At 32.6% G+C, this 21,985-nt stretch overlaps 2 protein-coding genes across 2 annotated transcripts in view; both read right to left on the bottom strand.

Moving 5' to 3' along the window:
* Positions 1–1,350: 1,350 nt before the first annotated feature.
* On the bottom strand, positions 1,351–2,529 carry MS3_00001631 (uncharacterized protein). Its single transcript, XM_051209097.1, has one exon. The coding sequence runs from the start codon at positions 2,398–2,400 to the stop codon at positions 1,771–1,773; it is 630 nt and encodes a 209-aa protein (XP_051073040.1). The 5' UTR covers positions 2,401–2,529; the 3' UTR covers positions 1,351–1,770.
* Positions 2,530–8,821: 6,292 nt separating this feature from the next.
* MS3_00010037 (uncharacterized protein) overlaps positions 8,822–21,985 on the bottom strand; it is a gene marked incomplete at both ends in the record, with an annotated part of 95,794 nt that continues 82,630 nt past the window's right edge. Inside the window, 5 exons of the mRNA XM_051218374.1 lie at positions 8,822–8,938; positions 11,786–11,912; positions 16,312–16,614; positions 19,009–19,226; positions 20,625–21,036. Coding sequence (XP_051073039.1) covers positions 8,822–8,938; positions 11,786–11,912; positions 16,312–16,614; positions 19,009–19,226; positions 20,625–21,036 — 1,177 coding nt within the window. The remainder of the gene's footprint in view (positions 8,939–11,785; positions 11,913–16,311; positions 16,615–19,008; positions 19,227–20,624; positions 21,037–21,985) is intronic.

The following is a 21,985-nucleotide window of genomic DNA, read 5'->3' as shown; positions in this document are numbered from 1 at the left end:
GAAGGTTATAACAGTTCGAGAATGAAATCAATTTTTGAGAAGTTGGTAATCCTACGAAATTAGGCAGAAGTAAACTTCAAACTCGGAATTCATGATCAAAAGTCAAATAATTAAACCAAATGAATTAAATTAATATTTCAGATAATAGTTTATATAGATAAGAAAATAACTATGGTTGGATTATTTTACTCTTTGGTACTCAGTGGTACAATTAGTCTCTTTTGATGTATAAATAAGAATACAACTGTAAAATGAACAAATATAAATTATCGCAATGCGAATCCTCAAAATGACATATATCAGTACAAAATGTATATTGAGATTAATGCGTTTATATACGATAAATAAATCTCAATAGTTGAGATCATGAGTTAATTGAAGCTAGATCACCATGGAAAACCTGGAAGCACTGGACAGCCATCTCGTCTTACTATGGGAATCCTCATCAGTGCGCATCCACGATCCCGCCTCGCGAGATTCCAACCCACGACCTATCGGTCTCACGCTTAAGCACTAGACCACTGAACCGGCATTCAATGGTGTTAATGTTTAAGCTCAACTAATCCACGAAATTCAGCGACACATCCACCATTGTCATCAGTGAGTTAGTATCTCATAACAGACCCGGTCGAACTCCACTGTTCACTGCTTCTCGCTAGAACTCGAAGAAATACCTCTTGGAGACCGTCACTAGTGAGCATATGTTGATTAATATCAGAAGGGGGTTTTGTGGAGATTGTAGTAGTTTCAATAGTTGAGTTCATGAGTCGTGGATGCACACTTCTGAGAAGTCCCACAACAGAACGAAACGGCCGTTCAGTGCTCCCAGGTTTTTCATGGTGGTCTAGCTCCCATTGACTCATGATCGCAACTATTGAAATTACTACAATCTCCACAAAACCACTTCTGATAAATAAATGTCTAACTATTAAATTTTACACAGATTGAACTAGTTATGCACTACTGCCGAAACAAACTTACATACTGTTCGCTTTCTAAATGGATAACTTGTACCAATAGTGTTCGTGAAATTAAACAGAATTTTAAACATCAATGAAGGTCTCAAAGTTTAAGCATGCAGGAAGAAGGATCATAAAAATTTCATTAAAAATGTACAAGAAGCATAGTCTAGTACACGTTTTATGTTAAGGATTTTAATGCGATCCAAGTACTTGAAATGAAATAGCTGAAAATGGATATGAACTTTCAACTGAATTCTTAATGCATAAATTAAAGATAACTAAGAATCATTGTAAAATAATACTTCGTATTACATTTTAAAATAAGCTGTAATTTTTCGCTTGATTATAATTTTTACACTTTTCTAAAGATATTTACAGTGATATGTTACTTTATAAGACCCTACGTAATCACTGAACAGTAATTGTTGAAAAGGGATTGATTGAAGTTAGACATTAACGCCGCACAATGCCGGTCACTTCAGTGGTCTAGAGGTTAAGCGCTCGTACGCGAGATCAATAAGTCCTAGGTTCAAATCCCGCGAGTGGGATCGTGGACGAGCACTGCTGAGGAGTCCTGTACTAGGATGAAACAGCTGTCCAGTACTTCCAGGTTTATCTTCAATTGACTCATGAATTCGACTATTAAATTATTGAACAATCTAAAATAAACTGTAAGGAAATATGAATCACTTCAAACTTTTGAATACTTGAACAGAAAACTAAATAACAAGTATAAAACAAATTCGTCAATGTGAACATTTTTATTTTACATTATAAAAAAAATAGTATTTACAAAACATTTTCAATTTTATACAGAATATGTCATATCTATAACTTCTAAAGGCCAAGATAATTCATAAAATGCTGAATTCGACATGATCTTTTGTGATGATGACGATGATGATGTATATAATAATTCACCATTATCCTGTTGTATAATATGATCAGTTAAATGTGTAACACTTTTAGCTAGAATATGCCAACCATTTAGACATTCCTTTTTATCATCATAATCATTATTATCATTATCTTTATTAGGTTGAACTAATTTACCAATTACAGCAACATAATCTCCAATATTTACTTTATAATTGACTGGTTGGTTTTTGTCTAAATCATAAATAATTAATAATTCACCTGTACCATCATCTAATATGAAATTATTATTATTATTATTATTATTATTATTATTATTATTATTATTAGGTGATTGATAATTTTTAATGATTCTACCTTGTAACCAAAGCATACACCATGATAATTTCTTCAGAACACTATTATTAGTATTATTGGTGGTAGTGATGTTGTTGTCAAGGAGATCCATTTCCCAAATTTGTCGAATTGAATTATATATTGGCAATTTATCAGTATTATGAAATAATTGTCCAATTAATAATTTTCGCATTAATGGAGGTGCTTCTAAATTAGACGACGACATTACTGTCTAGAATTCAATAATATCCAAACATATATTTATGATTAGTTAATATAAGAAAACAGTAGATATCTTGATAATAATAATAAACAGTTTCATGTGAGAATTAAGTAGTTAATCACTGGAAATGACTGAAAATGGTAAAAAGAATATCAAAGATATTATTAGAAAAAGGATCAACAAGATCATGTTTAGGATAATAATCATCGAACATGTAGCTATGATGTCACGAAAAGGACCCCAAATGCCCTGGTACAACCGAGATTGGGGAGAGTTAACTCTCTCTCTTTCTCTCGAAGTGCTCTCACATGGCCACGTACATACAATCACTGCCAGGGAAGTCCTACTCACTACATTCTCAAGACAGGGGTGTTGCTTACGGAATTGAGGGGACGAAAAGCGAATGTCCGACGCTTTAATCGGGTTGATGGACACGGAGAGTTCAACTAGGGAAGTTGGAAAACCCTGATTCCAAATCAATGGTGCACATGGGCTGGCTCCAGGATCCTGAAGGAACAAACGGCGTATGAACCAATCGTTGGTCACCAGCTACCAGGGGACTTCATCTCCTGACGCTGGTCCACTGCCCTGTGGATCAAACCTTTAGATCAAAGAGTCGGGGTGTGGTCTCCTAAGAAAACCACCTGATTCGGTAAGGGCACCCGGGCATTAACCTAGCCCTCACACAAATCGACTGATTTATGTAACGCATATCTATTTAGTTCCTTATCGTACCTATGTTTAAGTGTTTAAATAAATAAAAATGTCACGGAAAGACATCAAGAGTGTGATATCATTACAAAAGATTTTAACTTTCCAATAGTTTATAATAATGACTAAATCTTAATCAATATTTGTAAGAATATATGTATCCTGCGTGGATTACTTCAAAATAAGCAATTTTCAAAGATTTTATAAAATAATTGGATTTGTAGCTATCAATGGAATATAGAAATCCAATTTTGTCCTATTTTAGATACGTCACTAATAGTCAGTGGTTTGAGTCTCAATATGAACATAAAAATTGGGATCATGTATTCAATTGACAAGTCCGAATTAGGACGAAATGTGTGTCTTGAATCTTGCTGTTAGTCATAGATGCATTTATTCTACCAGTTAAAAATAGGATAATCATCATTATTATTATCAGATGAATAAATTTAACACCGAAATTGATTATATGCTGTCTCAATTAGAACCTGAAAACTCTCTGTTTAAGGTATTTCACATAGTCTTATCTAAAAACTATGGGCTTTCACAAGTATTATTTGTAATATATCTTTAAAGTAAACTGATGACTTGTCTACAAATAACTTTAACTATCAAATAACAACTAACACATAAAGCTTCTAAAAATGTTCTTACCACAGGATAATTCACTAATTACTTGAGTTCGTAACCAACAGTCAGTCAGCTACGTCGGACCAGGCATATATATGCATCGGTCCAGGTTGTCATACCTCATTAACACAACAAGATGAACGCCGGATTCATAAAAGTAGTTAATTCAGAGGTGGTGATATACAAAAGAAAGATTGCATATAAGGATATAGTACAGGAAGAAAGAATTAATTCATAGAAAGAAAGATATGAAGCGATTTTAATCTCTTAGTTTAGGGGAAGACAGAGAGTGTATACACCTTCGTCATTGTGATAGATTCTGAGCCATGTCACCCAGAGTCTACAACCATTGGTTACGATAGTCACGCGGACCCCAACCAAGTAGTCTGCATCTACCAACATGACTCGTGACCGATAGAAACGTGTACATATTTATTTATTAAATACATTTATTTTTATATTTCAATAAGAAGAAAAATTGTATTTCTGAGATTTTGTAACTTAGTGTAAGTCATTTCTTCAATCTACTCAGAAGAAGTGGCTTACATTAAGTCGCAAAACGTCGGAAATACAATTTTTCTTCCCATTGGAATATTACAAAAAAATGGATTTATTATTAACTTTCTACCCAACGCTCAATTTATTTGAAACTATCAAGTTCAACTTTGGCATCGATACCTATAAAGTCATTAGTAAATATTACTTATTTCGATATTAAAAGTAATTGATGGATAGTGTTAATTATGCTTAGACATGGGCTAGATTACAAAACCTTAATGAATCATTAATATATGTAAAGTAGATAGTCTGATCGACAATACTAAATAAATTAATTGAATAAAGTTAATAAAACATTCTGTTTCACAGAAAGTCTACTGATTAATTAACAACTAAAAATGTATCAACACGTTCCCCGATATACAACAATCTCCAAAAGCTAAGGCTTGGAATACATAGTGGGTATAAAAGTGATGTTTGTAATGATGATACGAATCAAATAATCATTCTACTTTTAGACAACTACTCATAACCTTCATTTTTCAGTTAACATGAAGTGAAATACATGTTTTTATTGAAATAGCATTACAAAGAACCATAAAGTAAGTTTCTCTTAATAATGAATGTTAAACTACTTGTTACACTTATAGGTCTAAAGCTTCTTGCCAATCGCTTAATGTTAAACACAATGAATTACAATCACAAGCCACTTAGTTCAATGAATTTGTGTACTCTTAAGCAAAGAAGGACATTAGTTACTGATCCGTGGTCCATTAATCCACACTTCTATTCGCCAGTTCTTGCGAATTTCATTCATCAAATAAAACTAAATCAAAAAATCCGTTTAAATGACTAAATAACGCAACAATTATTCGAAATTCATATCACATATTACGATAACATGGTTATCAAACTTTGATAGTAAATATCTAATACGTGACTGTAAATAATCGTAATGCAGTTTTGTATAGCTGTTTGTAGCTTATCAAAATCTGAGATTATTCGGATTTCACTACAGGCTCCATCATAATGAAAAATGCTATGCAGTTTTATATCAAGCCATTATGCTTTCAAATTTATTATAACCATCTTAAGTTAGGATTTCGTTAGGAGCATAACAAACCTGACTGAAACGACCTGAGGAAGAAGAGCTACTTTTACAATATTTGAACGAAATAAGATCACTGTTTACTACATACATTGATATGAGCACCAAAGGAAATTAAAATAATCTCGAATAGATTATGATTAATAAACTGGAAAAGGAAAGAAATTCAATTGAATATTTTCAACATTGCTTTTGAATCCTACTGTTGAATATTTTTTTCAAAAAAAAAGCAACAGGACAGGTATACTTATAACGAGTGTGGTGTGTGCTACAGATGTCGACAGATATAAGTAGTATTTTTCATCAATGGAAATTGAAATGTCTGGAGATAGAAGGTTAAGAAGAACGAAGAAAAGAAAACGAGAACAAAGAATTATTTGTTCTGAAACGAAAGAACAATGAAATCTTAGACGATTGACTGATATTTGCAAAAGGAACAGTCAAGTTTGAGACAACCTAATGACATTTTACAAATGGAGTATTTATTATATGGTTCTGAGATTTTACTAAGATGTTCTGTAACGTTATGTTCAAATATATTTGATTGTCCTCACATATGTTCTTGTTCACTACACAAGTACATATGTGACAAAACACTAATAAATTGAATACAAGACAAGGATAACAGAAAAGTAGTCTCTATTGATAACATAAAGTAGCAGTGACTCCTTGAAATACTCATATTCATTCATTCTAGCTTTTTGAAAAGAAATAATTTTGCCTATCCTTTATATGTTTGCATATTTATCTTGATCAATAGAGAAAAAACCAGCTTCCAGTTTAAGGAGGAAATTAGGAAAAGACGATGGAAATGGATAGGACATATATTACGAAAACCACCACAACTGCATTACGAGGCAAGCCCCAACTTGGAATCCGAAAAGGAAGCGGAAAAGAAGAAGGCCAAAGAACACATTATATCGGGAAATAGAAGATATGTAAAGGATGAATAAAAACTGGAAAAAGCTGGAAAGGATTGCCCAGGACAGGGTTGGAGAGTGCTGGTAGGCAGCCTATACTCCTCTGCGAGGAGTAACAGGCGTAAGTAAGTAAGTAATCTTGGTCAATTATTGACTTATAAACTTGAAGGTTGTTATGAATCAGAATAATCAACAGAACATGTATGGAAATAATCACTGATTGTCAATAATGAAGTCAACTTAAAGCTACAGGATTGAATCCATTGGTCATTTCATAACAGGTAATTATAATAATGATGTCATTCATAAACATTACTCCATACAAACAATCATAAACATACACAATGAGAAATTAAATCAAAACATAAAAGCAAAATGTTTGCAAAGTAACTTCAAATATATATTTTATTTTTATATATATGTATAGGTCCATTCATGTTGATATGGGTTGTTTATCCATATTGTTTCTAGGAATAAAATTGTATTGTATAATGCGATTTTATTGTTCCAAGAGAAACAAAATTAAAACGTAAAAGAAACAAAAAAAACACAAACACTGACAGTTATTTGAAAGTTTTTTTTTTCTTTTCTTTTTTTTATTAAAAAAAATATCTATATATAAAGATCAAAATAGGTTTTCTGTGTGATTTGTGCTTGAATTCATTCAATACATCATATTAGTTTATATTCACAAGATCTAATCAAATACATCAAGAGAGATAGTAACAAATTGGTAGGTGAAAAATCACTATCATTTTTGTGCTTTTTAAAGAAAGAAAGAAAAAAAAGAAGGGAAAAACTAAACAACCTTTTATTGAAGCAACAAAAAAAACTATCTCAATAAGACGATAATTGTAATATTAGTAATAATAACCGTTGTTATGATAAATGAATAAAGTCAAATAAATTTTATGATCACATCTATCAATATATAGGAAGAGAGAGAGAGAGAGGGGGGGGTGGTAAAAGAGAGACGTTATCGATATGTGTAGTTGAGTTTACCTTCTCTAATTCTATACGAGGCACATATGGAACAATAACTGAATACATGCAAAAAGAAAGAATAAGGAATAAGACAATAGATACTCCCCTTCTTTCTTGTTGTTTTGTTTACAACAACAACAACAACAACAAAAAATAATAATAATAATAATAAAACATTGACCTAATATCAAATGATATTACAGTATATATATATATATATAAGATAATTATGACAATTATGACACTATGAGCAAAATAAAAATCAATTATAAAAGACCTTATATTCGTGAGCAATTCAATGTACTTAACTTTTCTTCTTTTTAAACAAACTATTATCAATTCAATGTATTAATATGGATTAAAACATTGAATTGATAGATTAATAGAATACGATTAAAAAAATAAGAAGAACAATCAAATATATATATGGAATAAACAAAGGTTAATCTACAACCGATATAATAGATAGTAGAAATGATATGGAACAAACGTGATCACTTTTAATACAGTAATAAAGAATATAAAATAGTTAAAGTCATAAACTTGTACGTGCACACTAAAATGTAGTGTTAAAATGAGAAAGAATGTGCTTAGTCCACAGTAACTACTCTATCATGAGCGATTGATTAAAGATGAAAAAAAATGAAAAGAAGTTATCATTAATATTTACTCAGTTACTATCAATAGCAATTCTAAGTAAAAAGTATAAATAATAAAAGAAGAAAATCAAGTAGAGAAGATTGAAGTAAGCAACAATGTATCATTAACATAAGATTACAAACAATTACGTAACAACTAAGAGATCTATACTTTTAACAAAATAATGTATTTTTTTTCTGTTCATCAAAACAATATCACTTTTACATGAATAAAGTATTGTGCAATTATTCAATCAATTTTCCTGTTGAATGAAACTAAATAAATAAATTAGACTATCTTGGAGACAAACAAACAAAAAATTCAAATTATTAGTCACTACACAGTGACAATCTGTTTTGTTTATTTGTTTTTTCTGTGTTTTTTTTTGTTTCTTGGTTAAGAGGATAGGAATAGAAAATAGTGTTACAAAAATACAAGACGTGAACTAGACAAAAAAAATCACAGGACAATAACACTATTATTCTACTCTGTATTGTTACTACTTAATAGTATATATATATATATATATATATATATATATATATATATATATATATATATATATATATATATATATATATATATAATAAGAAAAAGGTTTTCAATCACTCAACACTGTGTACTTCAAGAATACAAAAATCATTATTCTACTTTTTATCCTTTCATTTAAAAAAACTCTTGGGAGAAAACTAAACATTTACAGTTGAACAAAAAACCAGATGGAATTATGTATTAGTTAAATTAAAACAAGACTGGAGAGACGTAAAACAATCTTTGTATATATATATGAGCGGATTTGCAAGAAAGTTGAGACTAGCAATGACCAAAAGTTGAAAATGTATTCAGAAATTAGAGGATATGCAAATGGGATATATATATATATATATATATATATATATATATATATATATATATATATATATATATATATATATTAGGCTTTGGAACCAAGACCACCAGCACTGGGTCCACGAGATCTTGTCGCTGGTGAAAACCCCCTACGGCGAGAACCAGCTGAAGATGACATTGAAGAAGGCAAATCTCCAACGCCCTATAAAACAGAATGAAAAAGAAATAGTAATAATAATACAAGATAAATCAAGGATTTACACCATGGTTACGTGAAATAATGTTTTTAAACAAGATGGTGGTATTATTGTTAGTTTTTCTTGATAAATTTATGAAAATAAAATTAAAATGACATATAATTCTATATATCGTGCTATCTTACAACACATAATGTTAATCATAAACCAGGAACAATAAACATTGCAATAATAACTTAAAGTGGTGTTATATTGTGGTTTCTCTTCAGCTGCTTCAACAACCTGAACATGATAGTAATAATTGTTAAAATATCGGTGTACATACGTTAAATTATAAGATCGTTATATCGGGAAACTCTCATCAAGGAGGACGAATAAGAAAAATAACTATGGAAGAATCGATAACTGTAAATATAGGGTTGAGGTTAGACATTAAGATCACTGGATGCCGGCTCAGTGGTCCAGTAGGTTAAGCGTTCGCGCGCGAGACTGAAGGCCCTGGGTTCGGATCTTGCGAGCGGGATCGTGGATGCGCACTGCTGAGCAGTCCCACAATAGGACGAAACGGCCTTCCAGTGCTTCCAGGTTTTCAATGGTGGTCTAACATCAATCAGTTCATGATCTCAATCAAAAGTTGTTGATATTGTTGAATCTCATGGAAATCCTAAACCAATTTAAGTTGGATGCCGACTCAGTGGTCTAGAGGTTAAGTGCTCGTGCACTAGATTAGAGGTCTTGGGTCCTATTGCTGCATGCAGAATCGTAGATGTGCACTACTGAGAAGTCCAATACTTGGAAGAAACGGCTGTTCAGTGCTTCCAGGTTTTCAGTGGTTGTTCAACATATATTTCAATGAAATTCAATAATTTCTATAACCCTATACCTACAGATTATGTTATTTATATGTTAAATATATGTTAAATTTAGTTTAGTGCAAGCACCAAGTGATGTTGATATTATTATATTGAGGACTATTATATCCCAATCAGATCAACAATTGAAACTACGAAATAGTGCTATATGAGTGCAAAGTTGTATAAACCAGGCAAAATTTGACATGAATATGTAATAGTTTAAGGTAATGTAGTCCACACCCATATATGTATTTTATATAATTTTTCATATAGAATTAATATATTCATGTGAATCGTCTTAACCCTTTTTGCAAATCAGATTGTAAATTTGAGGACACATACATATTAGTTAGGATGAAAATTCAAACTGATCGCAGAACTAAAAGCAGGATAACTTTGGATAAACACAAACGCTTTAAATAACATAATGTGAGGGTGAAGGAACACAAACTGTGCTTAAAACACATTCTTAAATCCTCAGATGATGTAAAGATAACTTGAGAACAAATCAGCAATAGCATTACACTCGATAGAATCGGGTCATACAATTGATTTCAATGGTTCAAGAATCATTCAAAAAGGCTTTAATTCTTACAAAGAACGACTAACAGCCGAAGCCCTACATACATGGGATACTTCAAACAGTATTAACAGGAGAGATGGAATACGACTGGCTGTCCCATGGCAACTAATAATTAATAAGTAAAACTGAACTCCTTATTCAATTCTATCGATCTATATCATATTAACTAGTCAATAAATAATACATTCAACGGTTCAAATCAGTTATCTTATCTGAATATGTTAAACAATTGACTGGAACATTAAAATAACACAAACTTTCAATTACAAATACATTCCTCTTTGAATTCAGTTTTTTATCTTGTTTCCTTATCTTGTTTATTTATCTTCATTTAATGCATGCTGTGACATTTTTGATTCATATCATATATAAAATGATATGTTTTCCTAATATACACAGACCGAAGACAATATATAGTTGAATGAAATTTCTTCTCACATCACTTACGTATACACACAATCTGTTATCTTAACACTACGTTTCACACCACATATCGCGGCTCGGATAGCTCAGTGGTAACGTCTCTGACTGTGAAGCTGGATGACACGAGATCAAATCCACTAGCGAGCACCAGTTCCCTCAAGATTACAGGTACACCTTGCTGACGAGTGCCAAGTAGCACGAAACCCAGGTCCAGGGTTTCCTGTCGACTACCTCCAACCACCATCTAATCTCAATATATAGTGTCCGTAATATCGATTCACCTGGACTGGTGGCCACATTGCAACATGATCGATCGCATTCGATCTGCACTAATAAGGACTAGACACGCATGACATTGATCACCACCCAGTGATCAATCAATTGTAACACAACATGTTTCTTACACACTAATGGAAATACCTACTTTAAACATTGTTAACGTTGATTGGATGACTTATTCAGTATACAGGAAACCAGAGAACTATGTACCTATTTATATTCGATAATTTTGTTGTTTGATTATATTTTCCTTGAATAAGCTTGGACCAGATTGCCAGGCGAAACGTTGGATTTACTTCATATTCCTTCGCTGAGATTTTACAAATACATTCTTCCTCTTTAATGTCTCATATTAACTCGGCGCCCAAATATTGTGAAACTATTCGTTCAAATTTAGACGAAAGTTCTTATTTATAACACAAGATTGTATTAAAAATGTATCACTGTATCAACAGAATACTTATCATTCACAAGAGATTTCCGATAATTTAGATAATTCAAATGTAAACAGTGATTACATAATCCGTTGTCTGCGAAATAGTATTCAGATTACGCCATCTATTGATGAAAGTTCAGAAACAATGTACTCAGGTAAACAAATATCAGTTCCGATCAACTGATACAATTGACTTTAACAGAACTATGATTATATATTTCTTTAGAAGAAAGCCTCACTTCTTGCATATACAAATCTTTGTAAAAAAACAACTTACTTTTTGATGAATTTGATCAATCGCCTCTTTTACAGCTCGAAGAGGCTGACCAGTTAACTGTCGTTGAGCAGTTCTTTCAAAATCAGGATGTTGCATCAATGTACTTAATAAACGACGTCCATAATATCTATTTTAGGTAAAAATTAAATCAAATAAATTCATGATACGAAGCTGGTAGTAGAATACTACTTTAATAAAACAAAAGTAAAACTTAATGCTCTCTCATTTTAGATATACACGTATACCTTGTAACATACCAAGGAAGTCAGTTAGTCATTCAGCACATATACGCATCGGTCCAAGTTGCCATACATCATTAGCACAATGAGATGAACACCAAATTCACAGAGCTAGTTATTTTAATGGTAGTAATATATAAAAGAAAGGTTGTGTATAAGGATATAGTACAGGAAGAAAGAATTAGAAAGGTATAAAGTAATTTTAATCTCAAGGTTTAAGGGAAGACAAATAGTGTATATACCCAGGAAAGGGGAAGATAATGACATTTGAACAGGTGGGGAAGAAAAATGTAACCATTCGACTACATCATATATTGAATAGATAGCTTGCTCCACAGCTTGGAAGAACTACATAAGAAGGAGGTTCAGTGAAGACTGTGCTGTGAAAAGGATTCAGCCTGATGGTAATACTCATAGTTTAAGTCACGAACTGATATAAGCTAAACCACTACTGAAAACTTGTAAGAACTGAACTGCCGTCTCGTGCTAGTGTGAGACTCCTCAGTAGTGCCCACCAAGAACCAATTATCTGGGAAGTGAACCCAAGCCATTCGCTCTCGCAGAAAACACTTAACCTCTAGACCACTGAACTGGTACAATTTTTCTGAATCCCATTATCTTCAACTGCCGGCAGTAAATAACTGTCACACAACCGGCTTGGTTGTATCTTGAAGCTTATCACTTGTGAGCGCATGATTATTACTAGTACATTAATATGAGACAGTTATTCACTGGAGGCGATGGATGAAAGTTGCACAGTATTGTGAACTGATTGAACCATAGTATGAGAGCTCAGAAGTCTAGAGATTGACATGAGACCGAACAGCTTGGATTTACTTCCCAGATGAATAGTTGTGAATGCCCACAACCGATGTATCCCATACAGCAGTCCAGTGCTTACAGGTAGTAGTCCAGTTAAGATCAGTTTGTTGTTAATGATAATGTGACACGAGTTTTTATCCCATAAGGCAAAATCGACTCCTTAGGTATTACAGATACGTAAGACTTTTAGACTGCGCGAAGAACGCTTAAACTTCATATTATTGAGTTGAGATTTTTGATTTCAGTCAATTCGTGATATTGTGTTCTCATATTCGTTTGCACTGGTTACAGTTTGCTATTAGAACTTCGAGAATCACCTTTGATGTTAGTAAATAATAAGTACATATACACTGTTATACGGTATAATGAGGATTAATGAATTTGAAGTTTTACACCATAGTCAACATGAAGGGTGAAAAATATCACTGATGATAATTGCATGATGGTCGCACAATATAGTTAATTAACTAAAATTAGAAATGTAAATCAATCGGTGTTAAATCAGTAATTTAAATGCCGTTTTAGGTGGAGTTTTGAATGTGCAATCCACAGAGGTCCCATACTACGAAGAAGTGATAGTCCAATGCTTCCTTCAACAATTGTCTAACCTAAGTCTATTCGTGATGTGCAACTTCAACTCCGGAAATCTTCACAACATTTTTTAATAATATTACAGATATATCATCCAAACAAAAAGGCACTCAATATAAAAAATCTAAATCTAGATCCAATCACTAGGAATTACCTAATTGAAATACACCAGATATCATAAAACAAACACACACAAAAAAAACAAATGAATAAACAGCACTTGTTAAGTTACACCCAAAATAATATTTAGCCAACGAAGAGTTTTGAACTTCTACAACTATGTAGAACTAACAGTGAAATTATAGTAGAGTTCGTGTTGTATCTTTAATTTGACCCAAACCACCATCACTTCAACCTATACAAGATTTTCATGTTTTGCATTATAATCTTAATAGAAAAAAGAATAATTATACATAATCTGTTAAGAATCATTAAGTCCTGAATATTTTCATTGAATATTATTTTACTTTTTTTCCAACAAAAAAAAACAACACAACAACACCTGTAACCATAGTTACACGTTCGAGAAAGATATAAACACATAGATTGAGTTAAAACAAAACGTTTCATACTGAGATGATTAAACACGCATACATACAACATGAGCAACTCCATTAATGAATTAAAGTTAAGAATTTTTATATACATTCAGAGTGGAATAAAATGATCGAAAACAATTCATATCAATATTTAAATTAAATGAAATTATTATTCAATTCAGCTTTTTCACAGTTAAATTCACGAGTCGATGTTAGCTAGACCATCGTTGAAAACCTGGAAGCACTGGACAGTTGTTTCATTATAGTATGGGATTGCTCAATAGTGAGCGTTTACGACTTCACATGCCGGGCTCGAACCCAGGACCTGCGGTCTAATATGCGAACGTCTAACTTCAAGACCATTGGACGGGCATCCAACAGTGTTAATGTCTAACTTCAGTCGATCCATGATCTTGCGCAATCCTCCATCCTTTGTTTGAGGTGGCTAACTGTCTCCATCCGATACGGATTGGACTATATTGGCCGCGACTTCTCATTAGAACTCCAGGATTTCCATCTTGAAGCTAGTCACTAGTGAAAACATAATTATTATCAGTATGTGGGGATTGTAGTATTTTCATATATGAATTTCTGAGGTTTTCAATGGTAGCCAAGGTTAGATCGACTCGTGAATTCGACTTTTAAAATACTATAATCTCAACAAATCCCCATACTGATAATTTTGTATTAGTTTATAAAATATTTCAAACAGGTGACTGGAGTAGTCAACAATGAATCCATGAAAGTAAAATCAACGTAGAAAAATGAAGCAAAAGTCATTAGTTTACATTTTAAAGAAACCAACTATGTACAGCAACGAAAACTTTATGTTTGCTATATAACATTACTATGATGACAATCATCGTAAATTGCTTCATCTGTTGACTTAATTCAAACTTTGAGAGTTTGAATGCAACTTAACAGTTAAACGAATAACAATAATATTTGAATATAGGATCAAAAAATAAAGTAGAAAAATGAATATGAAACATGAAATAAACTTATAAACATTATAAACGAAGATGGATGGTGGCTAGTGGTGAAATCCATGACGCACGTTTCATCTTATTCTGGACTCGTCAACTGGATGTACTAGCATCTCAGAGTTGATGTTCACACAAACCCAGTACTGTTTGCTTCAAACGTCATCGCGTTTTCTACTTAGCTACTGTGTCTAGATAGCCACTAGCCTGTGCAACCGGGTGAAGTTTCATCCATTATGTATTGGTTATTTGAATCTTATCATTGACATTGAAGACTGAAAATGACCAATCTCTCATTGACATATGCGCATCCTGTGTCAGGCTTCGATATTTTCCTTAAGTCATAAGCACTATAAGAATAAATAGATGGTGGGTATCAGTGGTATCCAGGACACGTATTTCGTCCTATTTGAGGCTCATCAACTGGATGTATCTGCATCCTAGAGTTGATGTTCACTCCGAAACTCGAACCCAGTAGGACTCCCAATTTTGTCGCGCTATCCATTTAGCTACTGAGTCCAGGTAGTAACTAACTTGTGAGTTAAACTAATAGACGATAGTAAGAGTGATTAAATACCAATTACATTCTTCACAATGACAAAGTTAAAATTCTTTAAAATTATGCACTCAAGTAAAAATAAATAGATAACGCAATTAGTCGGACATAAAATACAGCCTGGCAAAGTTATGTGTGTCGTCAAGTTGTCATATCTCAGTAGCACGACGACATAAGATTAAGAGGAAAAATAGAAAAAGAGGTTCAAATAGTGTAGCAGCAATGATAATAAGAAAGAATATGAACTGAGAACTTGATACAAAAAGTCAAGGCGGAAGAAAACTAAAGTAAAAAATTGAGCATCTATCGTTGTGACCGATTCTGATCCATGTGACTCATCGTCTCAGATTATTAATCATAATAATCACTTAAACTACCAATATGGGTTAAACTAATGATTAACGACTTCACACGATGTTACTTTTTGGGTTGACCTCTCTTAGGCTTATTACAACCTACTTCAACGCCAGCCAACATCACATGGCGAGGTGAGATCGGAGTTAAACATAGGTAACATGTCTTAATCACATCAATCGATGATTAATAACAATTATATCAACATCCCAATTTGCCTAAACACTATTTTGAAGGCACCTATGGTCAAACAGTAATGGCTGATGAATGTTCTTTACTGTTAAATACCAGTTTGCACAACCACAAAGTAATGCATTAGATAGTCCTGTTTTTTATACATACCCTTTAATTGATACACGGGTCATACAAGCAATTATTAAAAGATAGTTGTTTATAGCAAACTGAAAATATATGAAACTTATATGTTATATATATAACTTACCGTGTTTCTTGATTTCCATCAGTGAGAAATTGACTAAGTGCACTAACTAAACGTTCCATAAATCCACCTAGAAAAACTGAATTCGATGAAGATAAATTAGCTGAAGAAACAGAATTCAAGTTTCCTGTTGAACCCCATGATGATAAACGACCAACAGTAGGATTATTATTATTATTACTGCCACCAGATCCACGATTAATATTGTTACGATTCGATAAATTCATACGTCCATGATTACATAAGTTTTCAACGATACGAGAGACAAGTAATGCTGTCTGCAATCGAACAGCTGGATTTTTATGACTTCAAGACAGAAATATACACATATAAATATAAATAAACGAAGAATATTCATTTCAATAAATTCTAAATATAAACCAATGTTCCAACACAACTACTTATAACCATCCACTGAATAGATGAATGTAGGACTCAAGATGACATTAGGGCCTACATACATATTATTTGATCTCAGAACTGAATATATGTTTATCATTGGATGTTTGGATATTTTACTGTTGAAGCTTGTTATAGACTGTTGAGCCTGAACAACTGAAACAGCCCACTTCAATCATTTCACTATATATACTATTTCTTTCTTGAAAAATTTGAACATTACATAGTATTCTGGTTGCATTATTAGTTTATGTTATTATTAAACAAAGATCGTTTGTTTCTTAAGTTGATTGGTTCACATGCCATGTTTTCAAAGAGTGAGTGTAGAAAAACCAAACGGCCATATGTATGACTGGAAACGGCAAAACGTAGATGAGTCTTCAAACTCGTTTAAACTAGATGTGTACAGACAGGGAGCAAAATTTCGTAAGGTTTAAGTATATACGTGATGGGATTACATCGCCTGACATGTTAACTGCCTCTTCTTTATTTAAAATTGCTAAACGAAGTGAAAATTGTATACTTTGATTAATACTAGTGACATTAGTCTATCGGCAAAAAGAAAAGTTTCATAAGGGGAAACAATTCTATATGTTTGGATAGAATACTCAGAATATCTTATACTTTTCAATAAAGTAGAATGACTCACCCTATCGAATTCATTAACATGACTATAAGTGATTGACCAACAGTTCAGATGCATTAACAGTCGTTAATCTTAGGGATTATCAGTGAGTGTAACAATAAATAAAAGTATCGACGATCGACTAGAAGTTTATTATTCTATTTACAATTAATTACTCACTGAGTAATGACCTATTTCATGTAAGTCAAGTTGCGATTTGGCCGCAAGTTTAAGTAACTCATCATCACATACATTGCATTGAAATGTAAGGTAATGGTTGAAGTTAGTCGACAGGAAACTACGAGCCCAGGTTTAGTGCTATTTGGAACTCGTCACTAAGGTGTACCTATAATCACAAGGGAACTAATGCTTCCTGGCGGAATCGAGCACATATCACCCAGTTTATTAATCCGGAACAATACAACTGAGCTATACGGGCCACGAGTGATCTTCTGTAGGACTACCATTGGTCGAACACTGAACAGTAAGCAATGACGTATATGTCAAATACTTCATAGTGTTGATCAAATTCTAACCATTAAAATGGTCATACATTCAAAGTCAAAATACTGGTTATCCCAAAAGATTACTAACAATACTTAAGCTAGACAATAGAACAATGCAGTAAACTTAAATGTACACACACAATATCAATAGGTGTAAAAAAGTACAAAAAATCAGGCTGTATACCTAATTAATTGATGAATTTGAAAGTTAACTGAAAAGTAGTATTGCATTTTCTAAGTATAGAACTCGATCAACGCTAATATGATGAAAATAGGTTAGTATTTCATGATGATGTAGGTCTTAAGAGTGATACTACACTTCTTTTAGAAATCTACACAGGTTTGTCATAATTTTTTAAACATCTAGTAAGTGAAACACTTTGATAAAAGTCATTTAAGATGAGAAAATTAGCTAATTAAAAAGTTTTATTTAAACGACCTAATAACTAAAATGGCAATAGTTATCACTACCATGGTTTGACTTGGTAATCTCAAAGAAATTGAGCATTGGATAGGTTGTTATTAACAAAAGTAATATCCCAGTGAGCAGAAAAATTAAGTTTTTAAATTTTCTGATGTTTCGTGACTCAATGTAAGTCAATTCTTTAAAGAATAAGTAAACAAATTAAATTAAACCAAGTTTAAATAGTACAAAGGATTAAAGCAAGTATAATTTAATAGTTGGATTCATAAGTCGATTAAAGCTAGACCACCATGGGAAACCTATAAGCACTGGACGGCCATTTCGTCATAGTACGGGATGACCAATCAAAAACAGGCCTGAAGAAGTCGATGTCACGTCATTCCAGTCAAGGTGATTTATGTAAAGCATGTTTGTATATTTGTGTATGTATGTATGTTAAAGAACGAAAAAATGTGGCATTTGTGGTGCGAAGGGATAGAGCTTAATTTGTATGTACGATAACGGCGTGAGATGTGAATACAATCAGACATAGTAGCTCGGATAGATGGTCCAAGTCGGATAGATAGTGAATCATTCGTTTCTGTTGAGGGCAGTAGGATTAAACAATATATAGAAAGCTTCAGCTACTCGTCTTCCTGTGTAGTTGCGAAAGCCTTTTCATTTCATTTTGATGGTATTATTATATTGTTTTTATTAATCAGATGACAATATTACTACATAACTACATAGATAACATTTATACTTACCCTATGCCATGTTGAATCAAGGCTTGTAGTGTACGCGATGGACTAGCATGTTGAATAACTTCATCCATAATTACAGAAACTTCATCGCGTAAGAAAGCAGCAGCCGCTTCACCAGTTTTACTTAACAATACTCGTATACATACATCGACATGTGGATCCATTGCTCTATTTAAACCCTGAAATAAACTACCCATAGTTTGTACAGCTTGACGTGAAACCTTCCATTAGATTATCGCGAAGCAAAGAAAAATAATGAAATAATCATCTATCAAACTGAATAGTATTATTAAAATTATATCAAAGTTAAAACATATTGAGGTATTAGAACACATGAAATAAGATTGGGCAATATGACTAAAACAATAATAGACAATTATAGATGAGTAATATGCAGCACGATAACAAAGTCTAGAGCTTCCTGTAGATTCCCTTCAATAACTTAACTAGAAAAAGAGTGTACTAACGTGTCAAATCATTTAACCTAATGGATAAACTCCAAGCTTCATCGGATGAATTCGAGCGTAATCCAGGAAGAGATAATATTATGTTGAGTAATATCAGTAAGTGAACACATGTCAGTTCTAATGCAGGTAAATTCCAACCCAGACAATTCGGTGGTAACGTCTCTGAATGTGAAATACAGATTTAAATGATCTGAACTTGTACGTAAATTGAAGTCTGGAGATACGCCTTGCATAAATAAGTGTCACTATTAACTACTTACTAAGTACAGATTCGAATACTTAGAATCGAGTCACACCTTAAATGTGAGGGGTGGTGATACTGTGCCACTGTCTAAACCAAATTAGGAAACATGACGTTAGAATCCGTGGGCTTATTAGCTGAAATTTGAAAATCTTAACCACTGAGTCACTGCTTCACTTTTAACAAAGAACGCTAGACAATTGTTTTATCATACAATGAACCTAGTGGGAACAGAACCCAGAACCTTCAAATCTGATGTCGAATGCTTTTCTCTTAGAAGTACTTGGGAATAAATGTGAAACCAGGAAATTGTCCCAAATTTCTCCAACAACCCAATACTAACTGAAATCCACGTCGAAGTGATGAAATTTATGGAGACAACTTCTACGCAATTCAAATCTAGACCATTATTAGTAAAGTATTCCTAACTTGTTCAACCTGTATCCTCTAGTAACAAAGTCAATAGAATTACGCATTTAGAAGGTTCCTTATTGTGATACAAGACTAAAATTCACATAATAAACATCATTGCTTATCAATAACAAAATTAAACTGTAGATTCAAAGTTTTCCATCCACCACTTTTGATAAGTGTATGCGTCAAACACAGCATGGAGAAACTACGCGATATTTAATTTACTGATCATTTGATATTTTCTAACTAGCGTGTTGAAATTGAAAAAGAAGGAAACAGTCTGATATTCAGATTTTGTAGATAGACGAGCGTATCCCCATATGATCAAGGATTTAGAATACTCCACTCAAATTGTGGAAACATTAGTAGAAAAGAATTAGGAACTCAGATGACTCATATCAATTTCAAATCACACAAAATGTTTGCAGGAAACTGAGTTTTAAAAATGATAGAAATATTTTATTTTATTTCAATCATCAAGAAATTGTGTTTATTACTTGAGAACGTAGATTTCTGCATTCAGTTATTACAGCTTGTACAGCTTGACTTAGTGTTTCGGCAGTAAGTATCAATGTTGGCGCTGAACTGGATAAATTTGTAGCAGGCTGTCTAGAAGAACCAGCTGAAGCAGAACCAGTTTGTGTAGTTTGTACTAAATGTACTGACTGTTCTGTAACAATTTGTGCCAATAGTTCTAATCCAGTCACTTTATCTTCCCAATCGTTTGAATTAATTAAATTTAAAGCACTAGGTAATGTTGGTGGAGTTCCAGAAAGACTAACTACTGAACGAACTTTATTAAGCTGTGGTTTATCTGGTAGAGGATTTTTATCATAATCGCTTAATTTCAACGATGTATCGTTACTGGTTATTGGATTATCTGTACAATGGAGATTCGAACTCATTGATCTAATGAGAAAACAAATAAAACAATGTAAAAAAGTCATGAGAAAAAAAACACGTGAGTATACACTGGGGTACAAAACTATCTGTAAATGTATAGTTACATCAATATATACTTTATTATATGCAATAGCATGACTAACAACTGTCCATCCTTACTCGTAGCACTTCATCCAGGATGTTTAAATTTACATAACTTAGACAAGCAACCGTCTAATAATTTTTCGTGTTCAGTTTAGGAGAAAAAATCAAGTGACGAGATGGATCAAATAAATAAAATAAGGATTTCATTCACAAAATACACAAAATTATTTATGGGATATATAACGATGAGACACATTAAGGACAACAAGACTATATAATGTACATTTGTGTGAAAAATATTACTGCCACAGTTAAGTCATGGAAAGGGTAGACTAAAGCTTGTTTACGTTAACTCACCGACTAAGAGTCGAATATCTAAGCAAATTAGTAGCAGACATATCCAACTCTTATTAAAATATATAATTTAGTTTTTCTACTGCCAAGCACATAACTACACAAAAATCCTCATAGAATATTCAAGGACAAAAGTTTTTAGAGCGAACAATTATTTTAGACAAATTCTTCATCAAGCGTTACAGTTATAAATACAAAATCACTATTTTGTCACAAAAGATAAAGTGTCAATGTTTAATTAACGCATATAATGAATTAAAAATGGGTAAATTCTCTTGGATTGAGTTCTCACTGCTACGTAACCACTATATTATACGTATCGTATCTATTTTTACCCGTTGCCTTTTCACGGTGACGATGGTTTTTAAAAAAACTAGAGAGGATGAAAAAGGAATATCCGATGCTTTAAACGAGTTGGTGGGTACAGAGTGTCAATCCAGGGGAGTCAGAAAACCCTAATTACAAATCAGTGAAGCACATAGGCTCCAGGATCCTAAGGGAAAATTGGAGTAGGAAC

This window comes from Schistosoma haematobium, chromosome 1 (assembly GCF_000699445.3).
Source record: "Schistosoma haematobium chromosome 1, whole genome shotgun sequence".
NCBI classification, from domain to species: domain Eukaryota; kingdom Metazoa; phylum Platyhelminthes; class Trematoda; order Strigeidida; family Schistosomatidae; genus Schistosoma; species Schistosoma haematobium.
The sequence above is the reverse complement of the archived record's forward strand: the minus strand, read 5'-3'. Positions and strand labels throughout refer to the sequence as shown.